Genomic DNA, 12,701 nt, shown 5'->3' on the forward strand with positions numbered 1-12,701 from the left:
ATAACGTCATCACTATGCGTCGAAGTAACCCGGATACAGATAGTCACGTGTCTTTGGTCTAAACAACAGTCGCCGCCTGGAAAGACATGTGGATGTTTTTACCTCAAAAAGGGTATTTATACATCGTATTCTCACTTTATTAACGATTTATAATTTAAAAGAAGTGTTTGTATAATAACAATGAAAGGCAACATGAAAGGGAAATGGAAGCAGACTAGTAAAAAGAAAAAGGCTAACGAGGTGTTACAGAAGTACACTGTAGCCTTGGAGGAATTTGTCAAAAGCAAAAGTACCTCTGAGATCGTGGAGCACGATGATGTTAAGTATGTAAAAAGGAAAAGCAGGAAGGAATTACGCAAAGAAAAGCGGAAACTAAAAAAGGCTAAAATGAAAAGTCACTATGAAGGCAAAAAAGATGTCTCTCCCCCTCCAATTGTTAGTGAAAATACAGTTATAGAAAAAACTTCCCCGAAGAAGAAGAAAAGTGTCAAGGTAAACAAAGAATTGCCTGATTCAAGCAAGGTTTCTGTGTGCAAACAAGAAAGTTCCAAATCATCATCCGTTAAAAAAGCTAAGAAGACAACTAAGCTCCAGGAGACTAGAAAGCAGGCACTTTTGGAAGCAAATGAACAAGAGGATAGAGAAATTAAAAAGCTTGAGCGATCCCTTGGACTGAATAAGAGAAAAAATAGGAAATCTCTTCCCCAATCCTTTGTGGCTGATGGACTTGATTATATTCTTGGTGTGCTGGACTCTGGCTCATCTGGTGCTGCAATGTATGAGAGTGAAGATGACTTGGACATGGCCAAGGATAAACTCTCAAAACTGGAGGAGATGGAATTTCAAGGGTCGGATGAAGAAGAACAGCGGATAAGTAGTGATGAAGAAGAGGGCCCTGAATCCTCGAATGATGAAAATGATGAAAGTGATGGCGTTGTTGAAAGCCTGGATGAGGACATGGGTGATGAGGAATCAGAGAGTGACCAGGACGAGAGTGATGGAGAAGAGAAAGATGAGCCAATGACAGCAAACGCAGAGGGTGAGGAGGAAACTACTGATGCTCAGACAACAGAAGAAAACACAGAGGTGTGAAGTCCAGCATCTGTTTTAGTACATGCTGCATTTGTTTGAATCTAATTAACTTCTTCATTTGAACCCCTAGACATCTTCAACCAAATATATACCGCCTCAGCTTCGAAATGTGGGGGATGATAAACGTAAAATCGATCTGGAAAAACTAAAGAGGAATGTAAAAGGACTAATAAACAGGTTGGTGTGTCATATACTGGTATTCTTACATACCACATACACATTAATTTCAATTAAATAAATATTGATGGGACTTTACTGTTTATTTAGATTGAGTGAGCCTAATATCACATCCATCAGCAGTCAACTAGAGGAGATGTACATGAGTTGCAGCAGAAAAGATATGAATGATACATTGACAGAAGTGTTATTAGCAGCTTGTGTCACATCCTCTCTGATGCCCGACCGGCTGCTGATGGAGCATGTTCTGCTTATCAGTATCCTGCATCACTCTGTTGGCCTGGAGGTAAGACACTTGTATTTTTTGTTTGAATCTTGTGGACAGTGATAAATATATGTCCCACTGAACACATAGAACATTGCAGAAAAATGCTTATTAATACAGAGCAAAACATATTGTTAAAATCATGTATGGAACACGATATCTATTTATTATGACTTATACTGAAAACATAACGGGTCACCTGCTTCCCTTGTCTCCATGGATATGTTACTTCTGTGCTCGTAATGTTCTACATTATGGAATAAAATTAACGTCTCTATCTACATGGAGAGAAGCCGGTGACACCACCAGGCCAAGTTACAGGTCAGGTCTGTGAAGGGGCAAACTCACAGTAAGAAAAATGCATGTTTTGGAAGCTCTGTGCCATCTGCAGCCTGTCCGTCCATAGGAGCAGAATATCTCCTTCACAAACACAGTGAACCACATTAGCTAATTTCCAATGAACCTTGTTTAATCTGCTTCTCTATTTTAGTGTTTAGTGTGATTTTGGCCGCAACAAATGTAATGTTTTCAAGGCATTTTCTTAAGCAATATAAACATACTGCAGAGCATGGCATGTTGTTGCTTGCTCACAAGGAAAGTTAAAGTGAAATGCATACATTTTTCACAAACCCTTGAATGTTGAATTTGCTTATAGTATGCGCTACTGTTTGATTCACATGTTCAAATCGTTTTATTTTTTTATTTTTAGGTTGGAGCACATTTCCTTGAGACTGTTGTCCGAAGATTTTATGACGTTTATAAAAGCCATTCCGAGGGAAAGGAGTGTGACAACCTGATTGCCATCATTGCTCACCTGTATAACTTTCAGGTGGTGCACTCCCTCCTGATAGTTGACCTCCTGAAACTCTTAGTAGATGCCTTCACAGAGAAAGACATTGAGCTTGTCTTATTTGTTTTGAGAAATGTTGGCTTTGCACTGAGAAAAGATGATGCTCTGGCTCTAAAAGATCTTATTTCTGAGGCACAACGTAAGGCTACTAACGTGGGAGCAGAGTTCAAGGATCAGACCAGGGTAAGAAATGTTTGATGTCTTTTTTAAGGGTTTTCACTGACTCCATATCCTCGCCCACATTCCTGTACTTAGTTACAATTATTTGAAAAGTTTAAAACTGTACAGAAGCCATTCTTAACACGTGAATAAAAATCTGCTGCTTGCTTGGGTCAAATGTCGCTATGAACAGTGTATCTAAATACATGTACCGAAAATAAGTAAGATATGACAAGATAACCTTTATCTGTCCCACAATGGGGAAATTCTAGTGTTGCAACACAGATTAGGCACAGAAGTATATTAATAAAAAATAGATAACGAATACTAATTTTCAGTAATTGCATTCCAGTATAATTATTATTTAATTTGATATGCACAATACATTTACTTAAATCAAAGTAATACATTATGTTACTTCACGCAATTTAATAATAATAATAATAATAATAACTTTTATTTATATAGCGCTTTTCAGTGACCCAAAGACGCTGAACATAATTAAAAAAAAGGGGGGGTATTTACAGACAGGGGGGGACAACACGTACAATACACATTAATAATAATAATTAATAATAATTTAGGCTTCGGACTGCACTGTTATTAGTGAAAAAAAGAGATAATGCACTCTAGTGGCATGCGCAATATTTACGTATCTAATCAGTAATAAATACGATAAATGCAATTACAAACTGTTCAACAAACTTTAATCCTTTTTTATGTGTTTTTACACTATAACATAGTGCTACTCAACGTGAAAATTTTGTACGCATTCCAAATACAATACCGTATTCTGATTGGGCCATGTAACAGAATATGTTCCAAAATACATTTTAATGTTAGTATTCTGTATTCTATAATTAAATACATATTTAAAGTATTCCTCCAAACAGTGAGTTTTTCAGGTCTCCAAGTCAGTAGATACATTTCTATTACTAAGCAGATTTACAACAATGCATTTTACCATGTGGAGGATGTAAATTTGTGAGATACTTGTCACTTAAATTTGTACCAGAAAAAACATAACCCATAACATGACCTCTTTAAACATGATTACAATACATCCAAAACATTTGTAGTAACATACTAATGACATGTTTCCAGGTGCGTTTCATGCTGGAAACTATGCTGGCGTTGAAAAACAATGACATGAGAAAAATTCCTGGTTATGATCCTGAGCCTGTGGAGAAACTCAGGAAGTTGCAAAGGACTCTGGTAGGTCATCTGCAAGTACTGTCTACCTACAAATAGTCCCTTTTACACACACATTTGATAAACTATTTACTGCCGTTACTATAATGTAAACACGTACGTCTATACACCACAAGGGGGAACCAGAGAACCACTAACCACCTTAGCCCTTCTTATGATGATTTTAATTTGATTAAGTACATTCTTTCCCTGTTCCCATGTGGGTTTGATTGCTTATTGTTAGATTGTTTGTGATTATTGCTCTAAATCGATTTGTTTGTAGATCAATCGAAGTGCAAGTGGCAGTGATGTGAAGCTGCGTGTGTCCCTGGACTGTCTCCTCAGAGCCGAACAGGTTGGCCGTTGGTGGATCGTGGGCTCATCTTGGAGTGGAGCGCCAATGATCTCCAATGATAGGAACACAACTGCAAAAGAGACCTCAACTGTTGGACAAGTACGGTTTTAAGTGTTTGTTGCAGTTATTTGATTAATTTGTTGCTTACGGCAAATTCTTATATTAGTTTAGTGCCAAAGTTTTGGATATGGCCAGGAAACAGCGGATGAATACTGAGGTCAGGAGAAATATATTTTGTGTTTTGATGACCAGTGAAGATTACCTGGATGCGTTTGAGAAACTTCTGAGGTATGAACCTTACTTTCCTCCTCATTTTCTGTTCCAACAGGACACTGCGTAAAGTCCTCTGTGCGTGTGTGTGTTCTTTGTTAAGGATGGGTCTGAAGGACAAACAGGAGCGAGAGATTGTTCACGTTCTCATTGACTGCTGTCTGCAAGAGAAAACATTCAACGCTTTCTACGCCGTGCTGGGAGAGAAATTCTGCACCCACGACCGTCGCTTTCAGGTACTGTGTTAAAACATACTCGATACATTCGGAATTCCTTTTGTGTATGGATATCTCAATGAACACACTTTCCATCAATATAACCTAATGTATAAACTTGGAAAGCACTGATAAGAAAAGTGTTTGTAGATCTGTAGACCACCCACCGTCCCACTCTGAGTGACCTGTGAGCTGGCTGTAGTGTGGGAGCCTTTCACACCTCGCTCCTGTCTTATTATTTAACTTAACCTGTGAGCGCAAACAATGAAGGCCAGAGCACATTTCCTACTCTGCCAGCATGTAGACCCCCAGCTCATATTTGAAACTGATGACCATTGTCCTCATCAAAGAGGGCCCAAAGCAGGCCTGGTGGGAATGTTTACTTTTCTCATGTAAACTTGTTCTGAATGAATAGATGGCCTGATAAGGTGATGAGGTTGTTGAGTGCTCTCTGTTTCAATTAACAAAAATGTCTTCTTTGCCATGTTACTAATGTTTCCTTTGTCCTTTTATAGATGACATTCCAGTTCAGCCTATGGGACAAATTCAGGGAACTAGATAACCTGTCTAACAACACATTTAACAATCTTGTCAAACTCATTACCTGCTTTCTGCAGAGGAAGTCTCTACCTCTCTCTATACTCAAAGTAAGTAACATTTATCGGCTCTGTACAACTTAATTATAACAGAGTGGTCATATTGTTATATAGGTAATCAAATAATTACCAGATATTCTAATCAATATGTTTTGGCTTGTATAGATAATTGAATTTGGAGAACTGGACAAACCAAAGGTCCGTTTCCTGCGTCAAATGCTGACCAAACTTCTAAAGGAGACTGATCCGGAGGTCTTGACTTGTATTTTTGGGAAGTAAGTAACAGAATGTAAGATTCAATGGACATTTGTATAAAACAAACTGTTGTTGACACTTAAAACACTACTGCATATATGTGATGTTAACCTTTGGTACCTCCCACCTTGTAAAATGGGTTCTCTTTACTATGTATTACTATGTGGTGTGTTTGAAATCAATGTCCTCCATTGTTTCTTCACCTTCAGGATTTCAGGAATCCCTAAGTTAGGAATGCTGCGAGAGGGCTTGAAGCTTTTCATCAGCCACTTTGTGCTGAAGAATGCCCCATCCCTGGGACCAGCTGAGCAAGCAGCACTGCTGTCAGAGCGAGCCCAGGTCGCCACCAGTGCTATGGAGGCCAAAGAGGCCAAGCTCAAACTGTAAAACCTGTGTTCTCACATCTAAGAGCTGTTGGAAACTGCTGCATGCTCAAGAATAAGACTGAGCATGGACCATAGCAAATGGTTATACAATGTTTCTTTTTAATAAACCCCCTTTGTCCTCTTGCTACTGCAGTCGTGACTTAACAATAAAGTTCATAGTGTCTATTGGTTCATTCAGTGTTTACACACCCTGATGAATTGACCCATGGCTTTGACTCTCTCCCATTCTCAGCCTGTGCACACCGCACATTATGGATGGTTAGCATAGTAGCATCATTCTGTTACATTTTATGAAACATTAATTAATTAGATCTATTGGTGTGGCAGCTCTATTTGCAAGAGGTCAAGAATGGATCAGTGGGGCCAGAGAGTCATGTCCCCGGTTACCACAGATCACACACTGATCTGTTTAGCCTACTGTTTTTGTTGACTGCACCAACTATAAGTATAGTATAGAATAATCTCCAGATCTTGAGCTTGGCTTCGTTTTGGGTTGTACAGTTTGTACAATGTGTATAAAGTGGTGCATCTTAACACTCGGTAGGACTGTTAATACCATTCTTACTCTGTGTTAACTTGACCCATTGCTGAACTTTGATTCAGTCTGCTTTTGCAAACATGTCAGATACCACTTTCTCTCAGTAATCTTGCTGTGTACGTGTATATATTCATATATAAATATATATATACACATAAATATAAATAAAATGATGAATATACGATAGGGAAGTTGCTTCTAGTCTGCTAAGTCCACGATCAGGCGCTCATTCAAAGGCTTAAAACCAGCCCATTGCTTGTGTGGTGTGAAATGTTTCCGCTGTCTGACTGCCTACTCGCTGTTTGCTCTCACTGCCCGTTTGCACAGATTCGACAGCGCTATTAACAGTAATTCCCATGACCCAAGCTGTCAGAGCAAGGAGAAAAACAGGGCTGTGTGTGCGCGCATCCAGTTCAGCCGCTGCAGCCTAAAGCCGTAAATCAGTCGAGGCCAGATGTGTGTCGACTTTACATAGAAAACAATTTATTTTCACATTGTTATGCACAAAAACTCTAAACAATAATTTTAACATGCATTTGAGAATTATAAATACACTATAGAAAAATATTTTTCAAGCGTGATGAAACACCACAACGGATAGTACACAGAGGAGCCGTGTGCGTGGCCCGTAAACCATGGAGCCCGCGTATTACGCTTTACCATGCAGTAGTCTGTCAACCCATTTCAATGTACATAGGCTGTCTTTCTGCATTAGAATCGTGTGGGTGTTCGAGACCAATGCATTTTACAATAAATTGATTTATCATTTAGTGTAAGTGATGAAGGTTGAATATCATGCAACCACGCCCCCAGCAGTCTGTTAGGTCGGGAGGAACACGGGAGACCCCATTGCCCCAAGTCATGTTCATGGGCACGGACTCGTGTCACTGGCACGGTTCCTCTCGTCATCAGAAGAGCAGTCTGAGGAGTTGTATAGGAAGTTGTCGCCATCTTCGTCGTCGCTGTCTTTAAAGTCTCTAATTCTACCGTTCTTGGAGTCTGTCTTGCTGTGATATTCTGTCTGGTCGATTCCGTCCGACTTCTCCTGGCCCTTAGTGCCCTTCTGTTTCTCGGCCTCCTGGGCCTGCTCCTTGGCTTTCTTACTCCTCTTCCACTTCATTCTCCTGTTTTGGAACCATATTTTAACCTGCAAAAGGGAATACACTTTCAAAAAACAGAATAGACGTACTAAAACGTGCATATAACGCGTGCGTAAGGCCTGCGTTATACCTAAAGAATGACCATCCTCTTTTAACTAATGGCATTTTTACGTATTAATACTTAGTGGACAAAAAGAGTCCAATATAAAAATGCATATTTCCATAAATACTTCAATTTGTTTTAACTTGGTAGCCGTTGACGAAATTAATTTAGTGGCTATGCCTACCTGAGTTTCTGTGAGCATGAGGGACGTGGCCACTTCAAAGCGCTTGGGTCGTGACAGATACTTGTTCAGTTTGAACTGATGTTCCAGCTCCAGCAGCTGCTGACTGGTGAACGCCGTTCTCGGTCGTCTGCATTTGCCCAACAAGTTGGACTGTGCCTGGGCTGCAATAATAATAATGATATATCAAATAGATATAATTATAATAATGATTATATATATATATATATATATATATATATATATATATATATATATATATATATATATATATATATATACCTCTGTATCTACCTGCGTTGCACCAATGAAATTTCCCCATGTGGGACAATAAAGGAATATCTTATATATATATATATATATATATATATAGATACACACACACACACACATATATATATTTAACAAAAAGTTGTGCATATATGTCAATCAATGAATTTATTAGAAAAGGCCACTTTACATGCAATAGTATCCCAGTCCTAATAGTGGCAAATAACATATGAGCAAATAAAATAAATGGCAGAAGTGTGTTGAAATCATATTTCCACATCTGTCTCAGACTAAATGTCAATAGAGCGGCTGTGGCTCATCTTGAACAAATCTGCTAAAACGGGGTGAGACAAAAAGGCAGTATCTAGTGAGCAAATAGCATGAGCACTGTGGGTTTCACACTTCACTGCCACTTTCCCACTGTCTATTATCTGTCCATTTTAGTTCCCCTAAGAAAAAAAAACATCCCCCTGATGATTCATAATAATCCATAAGGTGTTGCAGGCTGTAATACAAAATTAATATTTAAAAAAATCATTCATCCCAAAACTCAATGTGGGCGATACATGGACAGGTGATGTTTAAACCCAGCCATATGATTTTCATGCTGATTCAAAGGGAACACACATACAGCCTAAGACGCATACTCACAGTTAAAATCGGACATTTTGGGCAGCATCATGCCGGCCGTGGACACGCGCAGCCAGTGGTCCAGTTGAAACGTGCTGGCCGAGAGCTTGATAGGGTCCGTTGCATGGTGGTGATGCGAGCCATGCGGGTAAGGGTAGGACAAGGCGGGGTGTTGTCCCGTGAGAGCAGCGGCGGAGTATGTGTACATGGGGTGGCCGTAAAGAGCCTGAGCTGGGATGCCCACGGTGCTCTGAGGGTGTAATCCGACAACACTATGCGGACTGTTGAGGAAGCCCGGTTTAGGAATCAAGCCACATGAAGATATCCTCGGTGGAGACGGCGTCTCTGCGCGTAAAGAATCCGCGCTGCTGGTGAGTTCCCCGGCTGCCACACTCATAGAAGATGGCATGGAAGAGTTGGATGACAGCGTTGTAACAAGAGCAAGAGGAGAAGTCTGCACTTTAGGTGTATCGACCGCCAATAACGCGTCGATGCGAAAATTTTTAGATTTCTCCATCCTTTTCAAGTGAGCTTTTCTTGTGAAGGAGAAGTGCGCGCGTTTTGCCACCTCTCTAAAGTTATGATGTGGTGTGGACTTTGGGTGACACTTATTGCCTATCAGAGAGAGCTCATTGGTGCAGCTCGGACCAGAGGGCGGGCCCAAGATCACTGCTCGGCTCTAATTACAAGAGCAGGCCGTTGTTTGCAACCTACTGCAATAGGAAAAAGGCATAACGCCTACAATTTTTTAAAGTCAGCTAAACTAAAACTAGCAATCTTGACTTTTAACTGGCACAAAAATCCTGCAAATTTTGTATAATCGTTGTTGACTTGACCATAGTTTATATGCTATTTATCATTTATTTCACCTTATAACATAGATTGGCCATTATAACTTTGCTCTATTATTATTATTATTATTATTATTATTATTATTATTATTATTATTATTATTATTATTATTATTATTATTATTATTATTATATATTTGTATAATTATTATATCTTTATTATTATTATTATTATTATCATTTTACCCACTGATTATAATTACCAATTCAGGCTATTTTAAATGGAACACGGCAGTATGCGTAAAACTGAATTTATAAGTGTTATCATGAAGACAAACTTCCTAACAAGCCAACAGGGAAATCTGAGTAAAAGCCCTCCTTCTGTCACAGCGCCTGGGATGGCCTATTCAAATGGAGATCATATTCATTTTGTTTAGGCACAAGCCACTACTTTCCGCAATGATTTAGGATGATTATATTAACTAATTTGTTTTTTGGGATTTGCTATGTCTATCCAAGCATTTGTTACAGTGATGTCAAAACTATGACAGCCAAAAAGTGTAACAACCAGTGAGACTCATCTAATCTGGTCTCGTGACTTTTGGTGACTTCGGTCTAATAAGCCACTTAAAGTTAATGGAAGCGGAGGTCAAAATGAGAATTATTGACACCCAGTTGCCCTTAACCTGTCTACCAATAAAGCTGATTAGTTTTTTGTCAATTCATCAGCGGAGCGTGGACCGCGGACGTTTATTTGCTCGGGGGAAATCAACAAGTCAGCGGCTAGTTTTGAAGTAAAGGATCGCCATTTAATTATGGGTCTTGATGATCATGAGCAATTACAGAATGATAACGGGAAGATTTATGTCTGCACGAGGACATGGCCCTGCGCGAAAGATCTATCCAAGACGTAAAACCGAAAGCCATTAATGTGTTGTTCTGAGGGAAGAACATCTCTTTCTAACGCATTTTACGCACGAACTTGCCTTCCCTTGTTTTAAACGAATAGGTAGAAAATAGCCTAAATTCCCTATAATTTGAGAGTAAATAAACACATTTTGGACTTTAGCCTGCACTGAGAGTGCTCTTTTGTAACCTAATTAGCCACTTGTACCATAATGATTATTCTAACAGCTTTGCGGCCGTGGACCGCGCGTCTTGTCCCAACGAAAAGCACAGGTTTAATTTCATTAAGGGGCCAGGATGAATATTTCTATTAAAGCTGCGGTGAAATATGGAGCCATTTACCATTGGCCTTCGCCAATCACGGAGATTTATCGCTCCTTTTCATCACAGCTAGGGGAGAGAAAATTAATAAAGGCCTTAGATGGAAGCGGACCCTAAAACCCCGGTCTTTCCTGAAAGATGTTCATTTGCTCCGTAATTACTTTCTCAATTAACTAAAATACAAATCAAAGTGACAAATTGGGATACTTAATACATTAATTATGATGGGTAAATGTGTTCATTATTAAAAGCGTCTATAAAATCCATAGATGCTTTATCCAATAATCTTAACATTATGATTATATTATTATTATTATTATTATTATTATTATTATATGATAATAATAATAATAATAATAATAATAATAATAATAATAATAATAATAATAATAATAATAATAATAATAATAATAATAATAATAATGAAACACGTTTTTAGGACCGTTTCACAGATCTATTTCTGGTCTGATTTTCGTCATTCATGATTCATTTTTGTAAATATTGTTCGTGTGATTCTTGCTGTTGCTTTTGGTATTCCTGTCTTACAGTTATCTCGGAATTCGGAATTTTTTCTATCTTTCAGAGTGTCTGAATAGTAGTAGTAGTTAGTTCTGGAACTACAAAGTAGTATTTGTAATGTTTTCGTGATTCAATGATCATGGTAATATTCATTTTTTCTTAGTTTTATTTTGCCAACAATTTTCTTTTTTTGTTTTATATTTTTTTTGAGAATGACAAGTTAAATCACAATTCGAATCAGAAAAGGTTTTTTGCTATTGTGAACATTTACAAACATAGGTAAAAGGTTCCTTATTAGTTTACGTTGCAGAGTCTGTCCATGGCGAAACAGTACGAGTAAGAGTGACCAGAAGGTAATGTCTCAAAAGGTTTACAGAGTTTTGAGGTCTTTTAAGGCTTTAGTGTTGTAGATATTTAGGTCGTAGGTATCTATCTAAATAGGTACTACAACTTGTAGTGTATTCCATATTCTCAGTCTTATGTTATAGTAATGGAATTATTCTTTATTTATTCTTGCCTAGCTCTGACGTTAATTCTTGATATTAATTATTCATTCGTATTTACACATATATATGTCGTCACATGACAATGGTCAATGTTGTTGTTGTTGTAAAGTCTAAAAAATAAAGTCTAAAGAAGGTGGCAGTAAATGCACCTTTTCAGTTGGCTGCCACCCGCCATAAAAAGCAGCAGCAGCAACAACAACAACAACAACAACAACAGCAACAGCAACAGCAACAGCAACAGCAACAGCAACAGCAACAGCAACAACAACAACAACAACAACAACAACAACAACAACAACAACAACAACAACAACTTCTAAAGAATACGACAAAGTCTGAACAATAAAGATATTCCTTTATTGTCCCACATGGGGAAATTTCATAAAGTCTGGCGGTAATGCAACACTTGGATGCCAACCGCCATAAAACAACAACAACAACAATAATAACAACAACTTTTAATGGTGGTTGGCAGCCATATGAAAAGGTGCATTTACCGTACTGTAGTTGTGCGTATGTGAGAGAGCAAGCGGAAAGGAATTGAATGCATACACATTCTTTTGCATATGCTTTATTGTCAAATGAGCGTTCAGTAGCAGAGCAAATTTAGTGCTTGTAGTTTTTTTGTCATGCAATGATCATAGCAACTGTCCAGAACTACTAGAACTTCAAGTGTAGCGTATGCACTGTTTTTGTCATTCATTGATCATGGTGGTATCATTTTGGTGTTTGTTGGTCTTGTAGTTTTTTCAGAATGACAAGTTAAACGTTTACCACCACTTGCCGTAGTTGTACATTTATGTTTCCTTGTCTTCAAAGCCCATGGGATCAACATTATATTACCGCTATCCTGTAGTAGTTGGTGGTAATGTAACACTTGGATACCAACCGTCATTGAACACCAAAGAAGAAGAAGAAGAAGAAGAAGAAGAAGAAGAAGAAGAAGAAGAAGAAGAAGAAGAAGAAGAAGAAGAAGAAGAAGAAGAAGAAGAAGAAGAAGAAGAAGAAGAAGAAGAAGAAGAAGA

At 38.3% G+C, this 12,701-nt stretch overlaps 2 protein-coding genes across 2 annotated transcripts; one reads left to right on the forward strand and one right to left on the reverse strand.

The window, feature by feature from the left end:
- The first annotated feature begins 23 nt into the window (after positions 1-23).
- Positions 24-5,975, forward strand: nom1 (nucleolar protein with MIF4G domain 1). Its single transcript, XM_072450952.1, has 11 exons — positions 24-1,086; positions 1,163-1,269; positions 1,360-1,555; positions 2,244-2,567; positions 3,648-3,758; positions 4,018-4,188; positions 4,256-4,377; positions 4,463-4,595; positions 5,090-5,221; positions 5,336-5,445; positions 5,635-5,975. Exons 1-11 carry the CDS (start codon positions 181-183, stop codon positions 5,810-5,812), a joined length of 2,490 nt encoding a protein of 829 aa, XP_072307053.1. The 5' UTR covers positions 24-180; the 3' UTR covers positions 5,813-5,975.
- Positions 5,976-6,814: 839 nt separating this feature from the next.
- On the reverse strand, positions 6,815-9,317 carry mnx1 (motor neuron and pancreas homeobox 1). Its single transcript, XM_072451367.1, has 3 exons — positions 8,655-9,317; positions 7,737-7,897; positions 6,815-7,496 (listed from the first exon to the last, which is right to left on the reverse strand). The coding sequence occupies exons 1-3, from the start codon at positions 9,148-9,150 to the stop codon at positions 7,215-7,217; spliced, it is 939 nt and encodes a 312-aa protein (XP_072307468.1). The 5' UTR covers positions 9,151-9,317; the 3' UTR covers positions 6,815-7,214.
- Between the last annotated feature and the right edge of the window lie 3,384 nt (positions 9,318-12,701).

The sequence above is a fragment of the Eucyclogobius newberryi genome, unplaced genomic scaffold (assembly GCF_026437365.1).
Source record: "Eucyclogobius newberryi isolate DKJ021-1_F unplaced genomic scaffold, fEucNew1.0.hap1 SCAF_18, whole genome shotgun sequence".
Lineage (NCBI taxonomy): Eukaryota > Metazoa > Chordata > Actinopteri > Gobiiformes > Gobiidae > Eucyclogobius > Eucyclogobius newberryi.

Bases quoted from the DNA above. Each gene is read 5' to 3' on its own strand.
- nom1 (XM_072450952.1), top strand. From the start codon at position 181: ATGAAAGGCAACATGAAAGGGAAATGGAAGCAGACTAGTAAAAAGAAA. The intron at 3,759-4,017 runs GTAGGTCATCTG...ATTTGTTTGTAG, and splicing joins GGAAGTTGCAAAGGACTCTG to ATCAATCGAAGTGCAAGTGG. The intron at 4,596-5,089 runs GTACTGTGTTAA...GTCCTTTTATAG, and splicing joins CCCACGACCGTCGCTTTCAG to ATGACATTCCAGTTCAGCCT.
- mnx1 (XM_072451367.1), bottom strand. From the start codon at position 9,150: ATGGAGAAATCTAAAAATTTTCGCATCGACGCGTTATTGGCGGTCGAT. The intron at 7,898-8,654 runs GTGAGTATGCGT...TTATTATTGCAG, and splicing joins CAAAATGTCCGATTTTAACT to CCCAGGCACAGTCCAACTTG. The intron at 7,497-7,736 runs GTAGGCATAGCC...TCCCTTTTGCAG, and splicing joins TCATGCTCACAGAAACTCAG to GTTAAAATATGGTTCCAAAA.